Source organism: Pantherophis guttatus, chromosome 1 (genome assembly GCF_059756535.1).
Source record: "Pantherophis guttatus breed Tessera chromosome 1, ASM5975653v1, whole genome shotgun sequence".
NCBI lineage: Eukaryota > Metazoa > Chordata > Lepidosauria > Squamata > Colubridae > Pantherophis > Pantherophis guttatus.
Window position 1 is genome coordinate 204417942 of NC_142063.1, and position 22208 is coordinate 204440149.

General features: G+C 36.7%; 1 protein-coding gene across 7 annotated transcripts in view; it reads right to left on the reverse strand.

Moving 5' to 3' along the window:
* Positions 1–22208, reverse strand: part of KLHL29 (kelch like family member 29) — a 426037-nt gene that overhangs the window by 68601 nt on the left and 335228 nt on the right. For all 7 annotated transcript variants that reach the window (XM_034432194.3, XM_060689303.2, XM_060689304.2 and 4 more), the window contains 2 exons: positions 8081–8280; positions 3566–3825 (listed from right to left, as the gene is read on the reverse strand). In XM_034432194.3, the coding sequence (XP_034288085.1) occupies positions 3566–3825; positions 8081–8280 (460 nt within the window). The remainder of the gene's footprint in view (positions 1–3565; positions 3826–8080; positions 8281–22208) is intronic.

Consider the following 22208-nt stretch of genomic DNA (forward strand, 5'->3'; position numbering starts at 1 on the left):
TAAGTACGAACAGATTGCCATGCATCCAAAATGTAGTTGTGTGATCGCAAGGGGAGGGGGAGGCACAATGTTTTACAACAGACAGAAGTGCTTTGCAGGCCTAAATCACTCTTTCTGAGACCATGGTAACTTTGATCAGCCATTAAATGACCAGTCATAAGTCAAGGACTACCTGTAATATAGGATACAGCAACTGAGGGAGAAAACAGGTCATGGCAATCATCTTGAAAACTGATTTATCCATACCATATGACAGGAACTAGTCATAAATATCTGAGCAATAATTTAACTGCAAACATATTGATAGAAATGTACATAAACATTTAAAATAAGAAATGAGAAACTCTCAGGCAAAACAAATAAGAATAGCACAATAAACCAAAAAGGCACGTCGCAAGAGAAGTATGATGAGAAGAAAACGCAGGCCAGTGTCGAAAAAAATGTCTGGACAGCATGAATGGGAGAGCAGGAAAAGTAACAGTAGCAATGGCAAAAGGGGGAGAAAATGAAACCGCCTCTTACAACTTAAATGTGTGAATTTTAACTAGCAGATAAGAGAAAGAAAGAAAGCAGCAGTACAAAACAAATAACATTTTCTGTGCAATATCTTTTGGCCTCAGCGTACTGCTATTCCAAGTATTTGAGTCAGAAGAAGCTACTGATGCTGAATGGTCCACGGAGCAAAATGAATGAACTAATCAGAATGATAAACTGTGATTTCTTGACGACAAGCAGTAGTGAGCTCCATCGCCAATGGAGCCCAAGGATGAACAAAAGCTTCATCCCAGATTATGAACTTCTGCTTTCATCTTTCCAGAAATATATCTTTGATAGGATTTTCATTCAATTTACCATCTTATCACAGCATGTAAAGTAAGATTCATAGATTATAGTCAAGTCTTGCTTATTTTTTTATGCAGGTCAGCTTCAAAATATGAGGTGCTAATATAAGTTAATAAAGCTGAGATTTAGTTATTAGTGGAAACAAAAGCAAGAATTAGTCTCCTTTAGGCCATTCAGAAGGAGAGAGTAGCACTCGGCTACTTTGAATATTCTTTGAATTTCTTTCTTTGAATATTGTTAACCACAAAATTAACCATGTGCTGAAGTCTTGCCTCATGCAGGGCACTCTTCATTCTAGAATCATCCTGTTTCCATTCTTTACCCAGGTTTCTGACCTGCTGCCCTTTGCATTGAGCGTAATTTAATGTCTTTCAGTGTTCCTTTGGCAGTACAACAGCTTCTGAAATGTATCGGACTATTTTAGATTGCCAGTGATTTCAAATGTACTTCCCGTATACTTTCCATATTATACTAATGCCCAGAACATTTTGAATGATGGGATGACCTTGTTAGTCTTCTGGGTATTTTAATTAGCCTACATCTCATAATATTTTTCTGATCTCCACTCTAAGAAAGTTTGGGAGGCTATAAAACCAGTTTTGGTTGCAATGGATATGGTAGTATTTATGGGGATTATTTCAGAGGTGGGTTTCAGCAGGTTCTGACCAGTTCTGAAGAACCGATAGCGAAAATTTTGAGTAGTTTGGAGAACTGGTAGTAAAAATTCTGACTGGCCCTGCCCCCATCTATTCTCTGCCTCCCAATTCCCAGCTGATCAGGAGGAAATGGGGATTTTGCAGTAACCTTCCCCTGCCACACCCACACAGCCATGCCACACCCACCAAGCCACACCCACAGAACCGGTAGTAAAAATTTTTGAAACCCACCACTGGATTATTTGATTAAAATCCTGGAGTAAAAAAAAAGGTTAAGAGATATTGGACAAAACATATAAGTTTGTTCAGCAAAAATAGATAATTACTTCCCACCCTGTTCAGAGTTAAATCTTATTTAAAAACACTGGCATATATCCAAACATATAAATACCCCGCAATATCTTTGGAATAATTTCATAGTTATTCCAGATTCTCCACTGTTCTGGACTCTATTAAATTATTGCACAAAATGAATCAACTTCCCTTCCTTCTGACCGGAGAGTTTAATTTAACAATATTTGTACTGTTGAACTCCTGAAACCCATAAGCAGAAACTAAGCCCCATTGAGAGGGGTGACTTATTGTAAACTCTTTTTGTAAGAAGTGTGCTTCTGATATTCTATCTTTGTGCATATTAAATAGACAATCAATTTTGAAACTGTCTTATAAAATATATTTGTTTATGTGAGTTAAATAAGAATGGTTGAGCACTGTAACCTATAGGGCCGTGATGGCGGACCTATGACATGGGTGCCACAGGTGGCACGCGGAGCCATATCGGTGGGCACACAAGCTCAGCTCCGGCACGCATGCGTGCACCAGCCAGCTGATTTTCGGGCCTTCTGGACCCACCAGAAATCAGGAAACACACTGTTTCTGGGGTGGGGAAGGCCGTTTTTGCCCTCCCCAGGCTCCTAGAAAGGCTCTGGAGCCTGGGGAGAGCAAAAAACGGGCCTACCGGCCGCACCGTACCATCGTGTGCCAAAAGCGGTGGGAGCACGGGAGGGGCAGGGCGCATAGAATTATGGGTGTGGGCACGCATGCATGTGACCCCACCACGCTCCCCCCGCTTTTGGCACGCAATGGCAAAAAGGTTAGCCATCACTGCTATAGGGTGAAGCTATGGAATAAGGTATTTTCTTAGTTTGATTGTAATTCCAAAATACTATGATTCTACTTCATCATAGTTCTTCTAAGTGTTAACATTTGCTAAATTCTGAAAAGCGTAATTTTGCCCTAATGAAATGTTATGAGACAACAAGGAATGCAAACTGGTTATGTACATGGAACGTGCCATAGATGCATCTTATAAATGTCAGACACAATAACAATATTACCTTGACCACAACTTCATTGAGCTGAACTTATAGGAGAAGCAAATGAAGAGACTACTTGATCACTGAGTCAATTCTTATACCTTAGATCGATAATGTGTGAAGTTAGCTCAGTATAAATCTTAATCAGCTAAGACAACTGGTAAATTTACGTGCTGCTCTTGTAATTCTTCCAGCCCAATGACAACATTTTACTATTAGGGTTCTCAGAACCAGGGCAGAATTTAAAACCTTTTATCTGAATTTTTATCTCAATTAAGATCAATTGCTAGCGAAGTAACTATCCGGAGAAAGTTGCCCCAATAAATATTTACTGACATTTGCACAGCCAGCACTGATCTAGCAGAGCTTCTCTCATTATACCATGTTCATAAGCCAATTATGTGATCAGCATGCAATGCTCAGTACTTTCTTGGTTTTTTTGCTGAAGAGGCTTCATTTGTTTCCTTTTTTAAAAAAATCCGGCCTTCCATTTTGGGAAGCATACCTCTCTCTATATTAATCCTTCTATTTTTTGTGTTATTCTGACAACAAATATGAATCTTTTAATTTTAATCAGATACAGCAATCAGATGACGAAACAAAATATTTTTACACCCATTTGCATTTTTCTTTGCTCTCATCTAGCAAACTTTAGATTTGAAAAGGAAGCAAGTAGCATTTGATGTAAAAGTGCTTTACTGAAAAACAAAAGGAAGAGCAGGAATCTCATAAACTCTGCTATATCCTTACCTGTGCTCTGACTGCGGGATCTTTTTTAATCCACTTTATCACTGTTTCGTAAACCAGTTCTTCTGTTTTTGTGTTTAGGCTGTCATTTGACATATAGGAAATGACGTCATCCTTTGAGATATTAAGAATCTCCTCTTGATTTGCCACTTCTGGGAAAATCTGTAGGGCATAGGCCTTCGCCATATTGTATAGTTCGCTGCACTGCATTGCTTCAGCCATGGCTAATATTCCTAAGCAATTGCTAGCAGTCAACTGTTTTTCTAAAAAGAATGTAAAAAACAAAAGGTATAGGATAGGTCTTCCATTTTCTTGATCAATATTATTACATGCCACATTATTACATGTCACAAATGTATACCATGAGGATGGCTTTTACTCATTGTACATGTAGCCTGTCTGCTATTGTCTTAAATAGCAATAACACTTAGACTTATATACCGCTTCACAGCATTCTTTAAGCAGTTTACAGAGTCAGCATATTGGCCCCAACAATCTGGGTTCTCATTTTACCGACCTCAAAAGGATGGAAGGCTGAGTCAACCTTGAGCCAGTGAGGATTGAATTCCTAGCAGTGAGCTGTATTAACCTGCAATACTGCATTCTAACCACTGGGCCACCATGGCTCATGCCATTTGAATGTCATCTGGAATCTCAAAGGGTGATTGGAGATGAAGGATAAGCACCAGTCTCTAACAAATGTGCATAATAAGAGTAATAATATAAATACAAAATGAGCCTAGCATATCTTAAATATTAACCTTATTAAGAGGGAACATGAACAGCCAAGAGTAGGGGTGATGTTAAGGGCTGCGTAAATGTGGCAGTTCCATGAGAGCATTAAAGGATACAGAAGCTAGCAATAAGATACAGGGTTCAAAATTCTGAGAATCTTAGATTTCATTTTTTTAAAAAAACAATTTTTAAACTATTATTATTATTATGGTCCCAGAAATCAGAGAAGTTGGGGCCGTTAAGGATACTACTTCCTCCACCTACCCACCCTGCACTGCAGCAGTGACTTTGCAATTGTTTCCCAATTAAAACTCAAGGATTTGGGATTAAACAATTCTTGAAATTAATTGCATAAATAATTGCAAATCCTAAGAAAAAGATTAAAATAAGTAAATCCTCAAGAAAGAAACCTCAAAAAAGATTAAAATAAATAAACTCCTAGTAAAAGATCCTCCAGGAACCTTAAGTGTGTCACCCCAGAAGAAAAAAATTGAAAGTAAAGACATTTCAAAGGGAAGGAAAACTAATCTGAAACCCATATTGATCAAGGTAAAGATCTACTTTTACTTGGAAAAAAATATCCTATTTGGTGGCAGCGTGGGGGGAGGATCTCTTATGAGAAAGGCATTTTTCAGTGGAAAGGCATTTTTGGTGGAAAAATAAAAAATATCTATTTTTACACCAAGGATCTATCTTTATTTATATAGTTCCTTGGGTCAATTAGATATCACAGCAGTTTCCTGTAATTTAAGGTAAAATGTGCCCTCGACACTACTTGGTCGGAGACTAACCAAATGTATTTGAGGGGATTAAGTGAGAGACAGCTGTAACTATCTTCTCCAGAAAGCTTGGCCCTTTCTAAAATGGAAACCAATCGGACAAAGTTGTCTAAGGATATCACAGCCACAAAATCTGAATAAATGAATCACTGTGTTTTTGTACAACGTATCAGGACATTAATGACTTTGAAGATTTGAAAGTGGTCTTGCTCGACATGTGTACTACTAAAATTCTCCTGTCGGTTGTAACCTTCAACTAATTCAAATGGTGCATCACAGCGCCAACATTTCTGAATAAAGGTACTTCATATTTGCTAACTTAAAGAACATGTTCATCTGTGACCCTTTTCTCCTGTGTAAATGAAATTTAAAGGATCTTCACACCAGCTGTATTACCAAATTTGGATTGCCACATTGCCACAGCCAGCACATGATTATGATTTCTGATACTCCCTGCAAGCTTCTCACAAGCAAAGTCAACAGAGAAGGAAGTCAGAAACCATTTCCACTATTTGTTTGTTTTTTGGCCTGGCTGTGGTCATTCTGTTGATCTGTTTAGGTAAGTAAATATCTCTGAAACTGTGACTCAACAGGTCATGGGGTTGTCTAGTTTGTCTCTAATACTTATGCTGTCATATTAGCAAAATAAGTTTCATTTGGAAAGTGCTTTTTGTGCACCCAGCACTGGAAAAGATTTTTTTGGACGGTAATTCAGGCATAATGTTTAAAAAGTAACTTACTAGTCTTCAAGTTTGTTAATGATTTTTAAGGGTTAAAATTATTTTGAAATCTTTATCACTCTTATAATAACAAGACTCAGTTCTCTTGAATAATTCTTATTATCAAAGGATCAAGGGGAGATATAATGCTTCCAATTTCTGAAGCATTGGCTTTAGAACAATATAAAAACTTACTCTTAAGTTTCTTTTGTTTTACGGCTTCTTTAACCTGCTGCTTACTAATGATTAAGCTTTATATCAGCATGGTTCATTCTGATTAATGATAGTCCAGGTATAGATTTTAAAAGCATCCCATCACGTAGGATTTAAAATTAAGTGGTTGTTTAAACTGAATTGTTTTATTCTTTATGGCAGCCAATGTTAGTGCCAATATAATGCTTCATCATGTTCAGACAGGTGGAAGGAATACATATAGACAGATTGAGACTTCATCACTCACTAACAATCTGTTAATCATGATTAAGATATCTCAAAAACCACATCTTCACTAATCCCAAGATATGCAAATGAAAGGGAGGTTCATGAACGGTGCCAAGTCAGGATTTGGGCATGGCTTAACATCATGAGCTAATCCAGCTATAAAGATCTGTTAAGCATGGCTTATAACATATGGCACCCCGCAAATCCATCCAACTATGCTTTTATTCAGAACATTTTGCTAAAAAATGTGGCTTAATATATGAAAAAAACTCAATATTCTCCAATCTGAATGGCTGACAAGCAGAGGTATAATTGCAGTTCTGATAGTCCACAAGCAGCAATATAATTTCATCATTCTTTTTCCTTCTTCACCAATGAAGACAGTAGATAGAATTATAAATTCTGCTGCATTCATTGATTCCTATTCAGATCATGTTCTTTCTTACCCGGTCAAAACCTTGAGATGCTGTATTCAGCTGTACTAATATTGCAAGTTTTCATGGGAAAGCACTGTATTTAGAAATCATATTACATTTCCCCCTGTGTATCTGTTTATTTTATTTCCAAAATAATAATAATAAAAACACATTAAAAATCACCCAAAGACAGCAAGGAAAATAGAGAACTGCTCTAAATATTCTCTTCAATCTTTAGGTTACTTAAAGCCATCTAAAAGAAAATGGAAGAGGAGAGGAAGAGGAATACAAATTCAAATAGAAAATTAATCCCTAAGCCAATTTGCCTCTGTAACATAGTGAAGAGACCTAACTAGTTTTTCCATTAGTGTCTCTCAGAAGAACACTGGAAATAGTGCTTTAAAGTGATGCAATGCTTATGATAAAATGAAAAATGAGTCCAGCTAAAATGCTTTTCTCTAAACTTTTCATAGAGCAAATATTCTACGACCTGTTTCCGCAACTCAATCCAGCAAGGGCTATAAATCAAAACAAGCAATTATATTTTATGAATTCTCCAAATGAGAATGCAAGCCTCTAAGTTCCTTATATATAATGAAACTTGCAGCCAAGTCTCCCAATTGCATAACTATAACACAGTTCACTGAATTCAAATATTAAATATTGGGAAAGGAAAGTTTCACATTGATTTAGTGGAAATAAATATATTGTGTTATAATAGCCGAATCTTTAGAGATAATGTATACAGATATATTTGTGGGCTATTATAAAATCTATACAATCTATTAAAACATGCTGGAGCACAGTTGTTAAATCTGCACTAGGGCGGCAAATACCATGAGATATCCATCTTTAAACTCTATGAATAAAATCTGGACCAAACAAATGCAGTGAAATCAGAAAGCACAAATACCTTCAGCCCCATTTGGGCATTAGTGAACCCAAGAATGCTCTCCTCATGAGCCCTCCAGATGAGTCTTTCGGCAACTAGAGTGGCTGTAATGATGCTGGTGGGGCAGAATTGGGAAATGATTCAAGCCCCCTAAAAGAAGAGCAAGCTTTCTTGCCTTTACCATAACCTTGGAGTTGCGACCATAAATAGCAAGTAAATAGGGAAAGGATGTGACAGGAGTGTCCATTTTGCTTGTACTTTTTTTTTTTTTTTTTTACTTTTTGTCCCCAAAAGTTCAAGTGGGTGGGGTGAGGAATCCCAGTTTTAAAGCACTTTTTAATTCCAGAGTTATTCTGAATTAAGATAAAAACTTTGCCGGAATATATGGATGATTCCTTCTCTGTTCCATTTGAAAGCATTTCTAAGGGCAATTCTACGGCTCTATATTTCTTGGATAGTTACAGAATGTAAAATGCTATAGTTCATATATAGAGGAGCTGAAAGGCAAAACAGAAGGAAATAGCATCAATACTTACCTAGAAAAGAGACACAGACTTTGCAGAATGTATGAAACTGGAATTTGCTGGCAGCCTCGAGAAGAGTTTTGGCGTTGGCAGAATCTATTACTAAGGAACCTGTATAAACAAATTCCAACAGCAGTTCCAGAACATCCGCCGTGAGATTTGATAATTCCAGCTCCAGCTTCTCGCTGCTTCGGCTACTGTCCCGGGGTGACCTAGCAACAGCAGACAACGAAATTCTTACAGGACATTAACTTTCCCCCAACGGTTGTCACTTACTGATGCCCAGAAAATCATATTATAAATTCACTGACATAGACTCTTCTTGTTTTTGTTTAAGAATAAAAAAAAATACTGTATCTTAAAGAACAGATGAACTTAAAAGGGTTTTTATTACTGGATCTGAAAGAGAAAAATCTGCACACTCAAAAAAAAAAATCAGTTTATTGCTACTCTGCATATTCATGCAAAAAAATCGCAAACCAACGAAATGAACAAAAATTAAGAACAAAATCAGCCAACATTAATGAAAATATGGAATAGGATTAAATTTCAAAGGGAAGCAATACATTTTTATGTTTACAGTTCGCATCTCTCCATCATTGAATAACAAAACCAAGCAGGAGAAAAATAAACCCTGCTTTGTAAATGAACACCTTATCTCTTTTTTTGTTCCCAGGAGCTGCATCCTTCATAAAATACATGGAATTATATCTCCAAATAGAAAGTAAATGGCAAAATAGAGCTTAAAAATTCTTCGTATTCTCAAGGCTGCAGGCAATTTGAAAATAATCTGCACATTTGGTATCGATACATTGGTTGACCCTAAAAATATATTGTTCCCTTTAAGGCGCTTAAAAAAAAAAAATAGAGGAAGGAAGGAGACCCCTCATGGTATTGCTTTGAAAACTAAATACAAGACGAGATAGACAGACAAAATGGTTAGAGCAAAGGAGGGACGGGGGTGGAACAACGACCAGCTCTGCCACAGCCAGCCAGCAGCCATCCTCTCGAAGTCTCATGACTGTGGCCTACCGCTTTTTCCTGCGTAAAGTGCTGAACAATTGGGTGATCAAAATAGCGCCTGCATTTCAAGTGTGCATTAGTGCTTGTGAACTTATCAGACAAAAAATAGATACACGGGGAGGGTGGTGGGGTGTTGGGGGGAAGGGACCAGTTCCTAACGGCTGGCACATGGATATAGCTGCTGCAAAATGCTAAAGTTGGGTTATACCTGAAAGACAAAACAAAACAAAAAGCATTTGGTAATATCGAGAAAAGGGGAGGAAAGTCTGTTAGCATAGGAAAGCAAATGCCTTTTAAATGGTTAGCGCCATCAGCACCTTTTCACAGAAAGCTTAATTGGTTTTAATGTGGGTTCAAGTCCGGGTACTCTGCCATTGAAACCTGTGTCGGAATTAACCCCAACATTTGTATCAGCTTTCAGCAGCTCTCAAGTCTCCCAATGATTACAACATTATTTATTTTATTATCCCACCTTTTTTATTTTTATAAATAACTCAAGACGGCAAACATACCTAATATTCCTTCCTCCTCCTATTTTCTTCCACAACAACCACCCTGTGAGGCGAATTGGTGTGAGAGAGAGAATGGCTGGCCCAAAGTCACCCAGCTGGCTTCCATGCTTAAAGCAGGACTAGAACTCGAAGTCAGTTGGTGTTTAGCCTAGTGCCTTAACCACTAGATCTAGCACATTACTATGATTCCTATTTAAGACAACTCTGCTCTGATGTTTTAATACTTTAATAAAGTTTTAATTCAACTTGAGAATACAGTGTATGCCTCAGTAATTTTGGTATCATTACAATATGGTTGCATTTTACCTGGGTAAAAGCTTAACCAACTTTCCTATGAAATACTGTAAGTTTTATACAGAAAACAAAATAGAGAATGGTGCACTTGGGCACTGCACGTAGTTCACAACTGGCTTAAATTACTCAATTATTTTGTTGTTTCAGTTTGTATGAAAGTCTCTTTCATCTCTCTATGTGCCTTTTTCTCACTGGTACCACATTGTTACTGATGAGGATGTGCTTACTCATTCCATCATCCATTGCATCTACGCTGATGAAAACAGCAACAAGTACAATAGCTAGTAGTTAAATCTGTTAAGGTAAGGCAGCATTTTTTCCTACTTGCTTATTGGAAAAATCATAGATGGGAAAAAGCTCACTTTTTGCAAAAGCCAGAGAAAGTGCAAGGTAGAACGTGAATCTGGGCGAGAGTATTTCTGTCCATGCTTTTGTTACAAGTTGCTAACATTTATATATGTTAATTGTATCAATAGTTCTGCAAGTGATTAATCATACTCCGTTTTCCCTGGAGACAAAGGAAGGTAAATGCATCCAGAAACTTGTGAATAGCTTTAACCACTATTAGAATTTAAAAACAAAAACAAAAAACCAATATTTGAGACAACTCCAAATTGTTATTTCTCTCTGGAATAATTTTGTGATGATGTCTTCTCTTCATAATATACCATGCAATAAATGGCTGTTCCAATTGATTAAGCACCAAAACAAAGCTAAGGTGTTTAATCAATCACAAAAGCTGCTCATGGAGAGCATAATACCCAGCAGAGATTTATTGATCTAACATGACTTGCCAGAAATGGTAAAGAAAATTATATCCTTTTCTTCTTCTGGTGACAGCTTAATATTGGCAAGATGAGGTAACAGAGCTGCTGTGTGGCACACAGATCAGGGTATGTTGCATGACAAGAAAGTTCTTGACCCAATCAACAAAACAAATTACATTAAAACAAATACATTCAAAAAGCAATCAAACACACAGAGAACAAATATGGCTTCCATAAAGATGGACAGCCTTGAACAAAATTAAACAAGAGGATAGATGGATTTCGATCATGGTTTCTATGAGATAAGCAAAAGGATATATAAACCCACCCAAACAATGGACTTAGTAGATTAACTTCTATAACTAGACAAACACATCACCTAATCCCACTAAAACGTATCAATAAAGGGAGGTATTTGTAGAAATGAGGGGTCATTGGTACTCTCTGAGCTTGGCTGTTTTCTTAAAGATGTTTCAGTACCCAAACTACGTAACACCATCAGTGTTCACTCAACAACTTTAGCACTGATGATGTTACCTAATTTGAGTAATGAAACAAGTGTGACAAAACAACCAAGCTCAGAAATCACCAAGGACCCCCACTAAAACTTATCTGGTAAATTGCAACAAGCAAGGACTGATTAATTAGGATCAACGGCTGTTCCCTCTCTCATGCCAAGGCAAGAGATCTGTTCTTCCAAGGCTGCTCATATTATTTTGGGAACAAAGGCAAAAAAGCAAAAACAAAACCCTCACAAGGGTTTCCCTTTTCTATCCACTGCACAAGAAGCTGCTTCACTCTGCTTAATGGAAGGATCTATCCTGAAAGTAAAAAAAAGAGAACAAAATAAACATTGGATACAATAGGGGCATTGAAATGGCCTCCGATTACCTCAGATAGGTGTGAGATCTTGCTGGACAACTCAAGAAGCTCTGAATCCCTTCTTTGGGTGAATTGAGGCAAATATACAAATTTTCATGATCTGTATTGCATTTAATTGTTGTAGGATTTTCCAACAATTCCCCAATTCACTTTAGTGCATATAATGGGTAGCAATCTATGGAATTGTTTTTCACTAAATAACACATTGGGTGCAAGGAGAATATATATATATTTCCCTAACGTTGAAAACAACACTTTCTGGCTACAATTTTTGGATCAATTTAGCCAGCTTTTGTATAAATACTTTCTCACTCACATATATATAACCCAACAGCCTTTGATAGGAACAAACAAAGATGACATTTCTTATTGCTTAAGAGGGCATCTGTCCCTATAAAAACAGGGATCTCTAAACTTGGCAACTTTAAGACTTGTGGACTTCAACACCCAGAATTCCCCAGCCAGCTGGCTGGGGAATTCTGGGAATTGAAGTCCACAAGTCTTAAAGTTGCCAAGTTTGGAGACCCCTGTTATAAAACAAGAATGTGCAAAGTATTTCGGACTGAAGTCTGCACCTGAATAGCATACCAAGACCCATGTTGCTTACAGTAGGAACTGACCAAGGCAGGACACCTTTATGAAGCTAGGGAAGAAAATAAGCATATATCATTGTTTCATTTTATTCAAATTAAATACAATAGAAGAGAAGTTATGTAGTTCAGGGTGGAATTGTGGAGTACCCTCAGAGAGCACCGCTGATCCCACAATTAAATGCAGTTAATATAATTGTTCTCCATGTTCTTTAATGATGCTCTCCTTCTGCCAAATTAAAATTACAGTTTGGCGACAAATTCTGGTGGGAAAGGGACTAGGATTAGGGTTATAGCTGTCTTTCCTTGACTCTCTGTGATTGCCTGAGACTGCAGCAGGAAAACACTGCTGAAACAACTGAAGGCTGCAGTTGCTGAGAATACAGGTAGTCCTCGACTTACAACAGTTCATTTAGTGACCATTCAAAGTTACAACATCACTGAAAAAGGTGATTTATGTCAATGGGGAAACCAGATTCACTTAACAACCTTGGTTACTACAGTGGTTTAAAGCACCCTGTTATTAACACAGCTGCCTGCAATTTACTGCTGGTTCGAATCTCTCCAAGGCTCAAGGTTGACTCAGCCTTCCATCCTTTCTAAGGTAGGTTAAATGAGGACCCAGTTTGTGGGGGCAATAAGCTGACTTTGTATAAATATACAAAAGTATGAAGGCTATTGCTTAACGCACTGTAAGCCGCCCTGAGTCTCCGGAGAAGGGCGGCATATAAATCAAATAATAATAAAAAAATAATAATAAAAAAAACAACAACCGTGTCACCAACTTAATCACAGCTTTAGTGATTCACTTAACAAATGTTTCATTTAGCAACAGAAATTATGGGCTCAATTGTGGTTATAAATTGAGGATTACCTGTAATTATATTTAAAGAGGGGAAAGTTGCATTAGCAATTAAGTATTTCTATGGAAAAGACTAGATTGGGTTATGCACTGTGAAAATTCAGGGGTGTATAAAGTAAATTGGAAAACCAAAAAAGAGAGAAGAAAATTAAAACTTTCAGGTAGTGCATATGATACTACACCTGAAATGCTATATGTAGTACAAAGTGTCAAAATGTGCATTTGTACAATTTTATGTATTACTGGAGGTTGGCTGGAATACATTTTAGAAATCAGTAAATACTTAAATTGTATGGTGTATTAGTTTTTTTCCCTTCTCCCTGAAAGTTTAAATAGAATGATGTCATTTATTGGCCCAGTAATCATTGCTCACATTATAAAGGTCAAACATTTCACACTGTGGCAGGAAATCAATAACTTCCCCCAACAATTCAAGGGGGGATTATTTTTTTGGCTTCCAAAGAATAATGTCTAATAATTAATGATTTTTGTCCTTTTTTTATCAGCCTGGCATTGGAGAATGGATGCACTGAATAGTTGTTCAGGCCTTATAAAGATATTAGGAAGTCCAACAGAACTGCACTCAAGGTATATCAGGGGCCAACCAATTTGCTCAAGTTAGTATTCAAGGAGGAAGTGAGCTTTTTAGCACCTAACTTTTATGAGGTTGAATTATTCTGTGAACTATTCCAGAATTAGGACATATGGAGCCTATAAGTACTACACCAGCAATAATCAAGCTCTTCTGTATTCCTGCTATAGAACATTGTATAAAAATAATAGGGAGATATATCATCGCCCCACCCCCATATGTATATATGTATCATACGCCTTACCTATTAGACTTCTATTACTTAAAGACCTATCTATCCCTAGGATTATGAAGCAAGTATTTGACCTTGGGAGAACGTACAGGTGCTATCAAGGGTTGCACACAGAACTACCGGTATATCCATGTCTCCACACTCTGTCAAGTACTGTTTTGCCTCTGAATTCAAATGTTGCATTCAAATATTACCCACTTATTTTGTAGTGTAAACATGGGGTGATTAATGAACCTAATTTATGAAATTAAGATTTTTTTTAAAAAAATATTTTTTTTACATGATTTGAAGATGAAAGGATTATAATCTAAGAAAGTATGTTTCCAAATAATCTTAATTTTTAAACTGCTTTTGTTATTCAGTCATACATTCTTCCTCATCCTTTATAACCACCACAAATGGTCTATTTCTACACACAGTGTGCACATGCGCACACCTTCTCATCAAAACATTTCACTGAAATTGCTTAGTTAAGGCGTTATTTTATGGTACTATGGCGTAAACTTCCTTCAAACTCAACGCTGCTTTCAGAAATTTTAAGTTTATAGACAGGATTTGTACACAGCCTCCATCTATCCCCACAGGGCTAAGCTTCATAGATTTCATTACACCTGCTAACCATATTTATTTTGGCTGATTAACCATCTGATTGTATTTTGAAGGCTGGCAATATTCTTTTTTCAAATTCACATTACATATGGAAAGCTATCTATACATATTATAGACAGCTGCCTGCTCTCTAGTTACTTGCCTGAGTTACATTAACAAGTCAAAACAAACTCAGGTTGTTCAAAAATGAAGCCATATGCCAGAAGAAGTGGTGTGACTACAGTAATGTGAGATACATAATTCAGAACAATTGTTTCAGCTTTGTTCTATCTGAGGAACGTAGCAGCATTCCCTACAGAGACTGTTTCAAAATTGTTGTTAAAATTATTGTTTTGCGCCTAACAAATTCTTTTGACTGACAGTTCCATGAAGTTTTGTCTGTCTTGGAAATTATTAACTGCAGTCCTGTTATCTATTAAAATCTGTTTTCAGTGGGTGAGAACACTATTTTAAATACCCCAAACCTGTTTTATTTCAAGTTGATCAACTAGCCACTCTGACTAGAATTAAGCACTGAACTGTATCAATTTTAATAGGACTGAAATAGTAAAAATTCTGAAATTGGTGTGATTGGTCTGGCATTTACATCATACATGCTATATTCATAAAAAGCTGAGGATAATTAAAAGAATTTGGGTTGGGTTATTTACTATTACTTTTTAAAGATAATAGTTCCAATTCTATGCCTCAGTAGTTGGCTTCAAATACTGTCAGAAGCCATTGTTTGTTTAACTACAGTAAATGATTGTGGCTCACTGGAGACTTTTAAAAAGAGACTGGACAGCCACTTGTCTGGAATGGTATAGGATCTCCTGCTTGAGCAGGGGGTTGGACTACATGACCTCCAAGGTCCCTTCCAACTCTGTTATTCTGGGTAGGTTCGTATAACATGCTAAGTCAGAATTAAGTAAGCACATAATGGTTCAGTGCACTGTGAAAGCTCAATCCATCTCTTTTTAGTATCAAAGGACTCTACATTGTTTACTGTTGTGGAAAAATCAAAGTTCTATCATTAAAAAAATTACCTTACACAAAAGTTAGTATCCACACAGCAATTTCACTTATGTTTTCTATTTTTGGGCTGCCAAAGAACCCATTTTTCACAACTACCAAAAATGTCTCTGCTCAACTGCTGGTGGAAATAAATCCCATAATTTAGGATTATAGCAAGTCAGCTAATCAGAAATGTTTTTGGATTTCTACCAGGTATTAAGATATTTTGATTTTATCACAAAAATCACCCATCCAAGTTTTGATGGTATTCGCTATTACTTCCGAGTCAAAGGCCTCTGCATTAGACTCTTGCTAATTCCATTGCTTTCTCTGCGAGTGCCATTAACAGGCTCCATTTTGTTCCCGAAATATGCCTGATGGTGGTTGTGATATACCTACTATAATTTTCTGTTATATTTATTCAATTACATGTTATAGAAGAATATCTGTTCTTTCAGTATTTATGACTGTTTTATAATAGTTTCAGAAACTTATCTTGTAAACTTTACACATCTTTTTAGTTCTTTTCAATTCTGCAGATGGATGCATTTACTGCCTCAGGATATGAGGATTTACCAGATCTATTTCAGCTTACTGGAAGGATGAATCTTTTGACCTATGTTTACATTTGCTCCGTTTTGAGAAAATATTTTTCATTGGTGCAAATCCATGGATCTAACATTCTGCGTCAGTAAATTACTCACCATAGTCACTGTCACTCAGTGAAGCCAAATCTGGCTTGATGAGAAATGCTGTGAGATAAACTTAAGCAAATTTAATGCTATAGTTGCTGAGCAAGTATGCTGAACTACAGATCTGCTATTCGGCTACAATGTTTGGGTTGTGTGTGTGTGGCGGGGAGGGGGGGAATACAATCTTAAAAGCACAGCTTAAAATAAGAGGCAAAAAATGAGCCAGTTATCCTTGGAACAAAATGTTCCTTAACAAGCTTGTGTTTCTTGGAAAACTTACTGAGTAGGCTTCCTTAGAATCTGTTTCTAGAGGAACAAAGACAATGGGCCGAAGAATAATTGTTGGCCCAAATACATATGAAAGCATCACCAGAAGCCAGCTTGTCTACTATACTACATAATAGCTCAGTTGGTTACTGAATTAAACAAAAAAAATGTACAACCAAAATGCTCCCGAAGCCTCAAGGACAGCCAGGGACAGAATACAAAACATAACAGGAAAGAACAGAGTTGTCATTCTAGACATAAAGCATTTTCTCTGGCCTCTTTTAATCATATTTACTGCACAATACTAAAAGAAGGTAAGGAACACAGTTGTTGTTCTAACAATTCATTTTCACTCAAGTATCAAAGTATTTCCTGCTCTAAATTATGCAAAATTCCACATACTGCAGTATAGTTAAATATTTGTTCAGTTCAGGCTGAATTTTATGAACATTTAATCGTTCTTATATGTTGAGTAAGTTCCATGTGAAAAGAATTTATCAAGTGTCTAATTTACTGAGATCAAACAACTCTCTAATATTTTTATCTGGTTCCTCCAACGAGACAGATTGGTTGAGTAAACTAGGAAATCTGCATCTTGTTTAAGGATTTAGGATTCGTTCAATTAAAATTTTATGTGAGAGTTTAATTCATGTATTGTTGTTGTTAATTCACAGATCATTGTTGCTGCTCTTCATGATCTGATAGATATTATTTCATAGGAGCAGTCAGAAACTGTGTTTATGTCTTCATTGAATTAGGTGCCTCTGTTGCTTTTGCCATTATCTAATAGATGTTAGACCTTAAATGCCTCTGCCTCCTATGAATCTGTAGAAAAACAGTAGCATTTTTTACAGAGTTCTGATTCCATGCATTATTGAAATCAAGATTGCAAAATCTTAACCATTACCTTACTAACATGAGTTAACTGCAACTATTCAGTACTTTGAGTATTGTTCAGCACTGCCTTTTTAATTTTAATAATACCAATTGATCTTTTTTTCCATAATTACTTACAAACAGCGTAATGTTTAACTGCAACATCTTGCAATCTTTTAAACTGTGGTACTGTATATTCACATAAACCACTAATTAAACATAGCTGTCTAAAGATCCCATTCTTGGAACGTAGAAAAACCTGTTATGAATCATTAATGTCTCCAGGTGGGGCTAGACAGACCACAGGTGAGATTTAATGGATTCATAGATCTGACTGCATCTTAATATGATTTGTTTTTTCATCAGTGAAATAAGTAAATGTAGCTATTTTGCTGTAGTTTCTGATTTTGTATGTATACTTTCTTTCCTTGAAATACTGAGCTAACCACATCCTCCAGAGATGTTGAAAGAGTTGTTTCAAAGTCTTTCCCAAGACATCTCCATATCATTACCTCTTCTGCACTTAGGGTTTGTTATAACTGATAAATAATCAGGGGGCTTTAGGGAACAATTTATTATATCCAGACTAAAATAACTTGAAACCAGTGACACATCCATTTGGTGATCCGTATCAGTTGTGTTTTAATACTCAAGCTGGTGTTCTCTGACAGTACCAGAGAAAAATTATATTTGGAGCTTGGACTCCAAAAAGCAACTATACAAATCTTAATTGAATTCTGTTACTATTTTAAGGGTACAAAATTTAAGGAGTTAAGTTCAGTGTTAAAAAATATTAAAACACAATCTGGATTCTCATTTTGCCACAAAAGTCCAGTTTTGATTTTAAAAAGTGTTGGGAATAGCGTTAACAACTGAAAGACTACGCTTAAGAGTTTGAGATTGGGCTTTCAATCTCAATTTGGGGTATGATCCAAATTGAAAAATATGTAGGAATTGCTGAGGACTTTTGCCTCAAAAAGCTTTAAAAAATGAGCACAGCTTGAACAAAACAAAACAAAACAAAAAGCTTCAGTAAGTCCACTAACACTATGTTGAATGCTTTGGGCTATGAATTTCTCATGTTCTTTGCAGGAACCAGTAAAGTGGAAAATAACTTTGTTCTGTGTAGTCTTGACTATTAATGGTTCAACAGTGTTTTAAAGCTGTTTTTGCAAAAATCTCAATCTCAGATTGTTGCATCATCCACAAAAAGTAACCCATTAGATGTCTGTCTGTTATTGTCTGCTCTTTCAGGTATATGAAACTCCTGGCAGTTAATTGACTATGTTGTTCAAAACTTGGGATGTAAATATTCCCTATAGAGATCATGATTTCCCTTTGACTTTTATCTAAGTCCCCAAACAGCCAGGACCAGAAGGGTATGAGACTCAAGTAAATATATGGTTATTGGTTAGGTCATGAAATCACTTTGTGCACCACTGTAACGCTGCAGCATGCCTCACTGCCTATTTATCCATAGCAAAAGCAAGCATAGTGATTAGTTTGACATTGCTTGGACAAGATTTGCAGTTCTGTTATGACTGAAAGGGAAACCTTAGGAGTAAGCAATAAACTTTCAAAGGAAGCTGAGTGATCCACAGCTTTAATATTAATGAAATAGGTGTCTAATTAAGTTGGGATGAAAATAAATTTCAAGAATTTGATTTTGAGATGGCAGATTCTGTTTATTCAACAGGTTAATATGATCCCCTCTGAGTCTTCAGAGTAAATATCTTGTATAACTCTTACAAATCTAGTAATTGTTGTCAGGAAGGTCAACCAATGAAAAAACTCTATTTCATTGACTTTTTAAAGGGTCTGAATGTTTAATAAATTAAAATGATACAATATCATCTGAGTGCAATGCACTGTTGCAAAGATACTATTAAGCTTTTAGGAGAGCAATTTTGCTGCTGGTGGTAAAAGGAGCAAAACAACAATAAATAAATATTTGAATGCACTGTTTGATTCGTGACATTTACATTCTGCGTGCAGGTTCCTGATCTCTAAAGGACCACAGCACATCTAATAAGTGAGAAATTCACTATTCATTAAAAAAACAAAACCTAAAGGATACATGCACTGTAGCACATTCAACCCTTTAAACTGGAATCATGTTTTTTAATCATTACTGGTTCCAGATAAATTTTGTGGCTATTCAGTTCTGACTGCAGTTATGTTTAAAGTCTTATTACAATTGATACTTTCAGTCCTGCAGGCTCAATGCAAGACCAATCACCTTCTGTCAGCGGTGAAATGCCCTTACCTTTGCTACCGGTTTGGGAGTGTGAGCGTGCGTGCTACGCTCACACCTCTTCTGCGCATGCTGAGAGGGTAAAAAATGGGACATACTAACATCCCGGCGAGTGGGCCGAGCCCGCCACCATCGCTACCGGTTCTCATGAGCCGGATAGATCCCGCCAGATTTCACTGCTGCCTTCCGTAGAAGGAACTGACGTATTTAGAACTCTCAATAAATTTCTGCATAGAAATTCATGAATGTGTAGTCTGAGTTTTCCAGAGGTTTGGCAGCTGTAAAGCATCAAATCTAAAAGCCACCTGAAATGTTAAGGAAGAATATGTTCTACGGCTGAACAAATAGAGCATAAAGCAGAACTCTTATCCCAAACTATCTAAAAGGACATGGAACTATTTTTTCCATAATACTATTTAAATGAGCTATCTTAAAAAAAAAAGAAAGACATTGCTAGCATTCTCCGGGTACCCATCCAGCTGTAAAAGGAAGAGTACACTTTGTTCTTTCCACCAAGCCATTGGACCATCTCTCAGATTTTATAACTGGATTAACAGAAGTTGCTGACATTCCTTTGGCTTTAATTCATAACACAATACCATTTAAGCTAATGGCTCTTTTCTTTTTAAATAAGGTAGTGCAACCCTCTTTCATATTCTGTCTTCTGGAAGTGCTGGACTAATCTCCACGCTGGCTGGGAAACCACAGGAATATGCACCTAAGGCATGGACAGTGGAAGTTAGAATAAGTCAGCCATCTAAGCTAGCAAATGTTTAGCATCATGAAAAGGAGTACAGTGTTAATTTGTCATTCATATGCTTTTATTGCCAGGTAAGGGGAGAAGCGTTTGTGGGTTTTTCTGATTTGCTTCCAAAATAACTAGGATGACTTTGGATACTCTCCAAAGTTTTGACAGCATTTGCTACTCCTTGCCTCAGATGGCAAGAGTGTCTTGGTTAATTGTGTTGTGCTCAATGGCTGTTAATTTCGCTGCTAATTTTGTTGTGTTCCAACAGGCATTTAGCAGATTTAGTATTTACTCAGTTTTAGATACTTTCACTAAAAGTGCAAATTGAAAACAAAAACTAGGACTTGGCTAAACAAGTGCATAATTATTTCTAGCTTTGTTTTCCCAAGTGCACTGAATCTTAATAAAGGAGGCCTAAAGTATAGCTTCATGTGGTTTTATAAAGAAAATCATTACAGGATGCAGCGACCTTCTGCAGAAATTAATAGGATTTATACATGTTCAGTTTTGGAAGTCATCAGGAGTCAGGTGGCATATAAATGTAATACATAAAGTACTAATCTACTTGAATACACAGAATAAACTTAATCAAAAATCTGGGATAAAATTAAAGAATTATCGTTAACAGGGCAGACCAAACACAAACAAACAGCTGCTTTTGTGTTGGAAGCATTGAGGCGCTTCCGGGTTGGGAGGATTAGATGGTGAGAATCTATGGAGATTGTCAGTCAACGAGGTCATGGTTGTCCCAAAGGTGCTTTTTCAAGAGGCAACTGGACTTTCTTGTTTTTTCCTTGAAGATGTTTTGCTTCTCATCCAAGAAGCTTCTTCAACTTCTTGGATGAGAAGTGAAACGTCTTCAAAGAAAAAACAAGAAAGTCCAGTTGCCTCTTGAAAAAGCACCTCTAGGCCAATTAGATGGTGACATCACTGTTGCCCAGGGGATGCCCAGTTTGGGGTTCCTTTCATGTCCCCATTAAAACACAATGTTACTATTTTACTTAGTTGTTGATTCATTTCAGCAAATTCTCTTGACCTACCTCTACCATACTTGAACCAATATTAGTTCAGGCATGGTAGAGGTTTTGCTAGTATTTTTTGGCTTGTGACCTAAAAAGTGTGAACATTTTCACAGGATGTTGACACCAATATAACAAGAAAGTTAGATTTGAAACTTTTTTTTTTTTATTTGATTTATATGCCGCCCTTCTCCGGAGACTCAGGGCGGCTTATAAGGCGTTAAGCAATAGCCTTCATACTTTTGTATACTTATACAAAGTCATCTTATTGCCCCCACAAACTGGGTCCTCAATTTACCCACCTTAGAAAGGATGGAAGGCTGAGTCGACCTTGAGCCTGGGGAGAACTGAACTCGCAGTAATTGCAGGCAGCTGGATGTTAAATGCTGCCTTAGGAGGCATTAGCCTCCTATGCCATTCAGGCTCTTTTTCAACAAACTTCAACAAACTTTCCATGCAGATGAGTGGGAAGTTCTTGTAAGTTTCAAAAACAGCAAATAAAAAAAAAAATACACCATAAATATTTGGAACCTGAAATTAATTTCAAGTTATTTTCTACCAGTGTCTATAAAAGGAAATATTTCAACCCGAAGCTACAATTTCTAGGGACTACAATAGCTAATAGCTAAATACAGAAAGACATACACGTGTGTGCTGTATCTGTGTGTGCAGAGTTGTCTTATTGACCTACCTACAGATAGATAAGTTAATCATCTTTCTTATGATATAAATACCTCTTATGATATAAAACCATAGTTAAAATGTAACCCTCCAAAATCGGAAGAACTGCAGTCATGAATGGTGATGTCTGGCATCTCTGTTCATACACAATGCAACCCCCAAAATAATTGAAGGAGAAATGGATACAGGAATATTCGAGTTATATATGCCTGAAAAGGACGCAAAAAACTCTGCCTGAAAGGAAGTG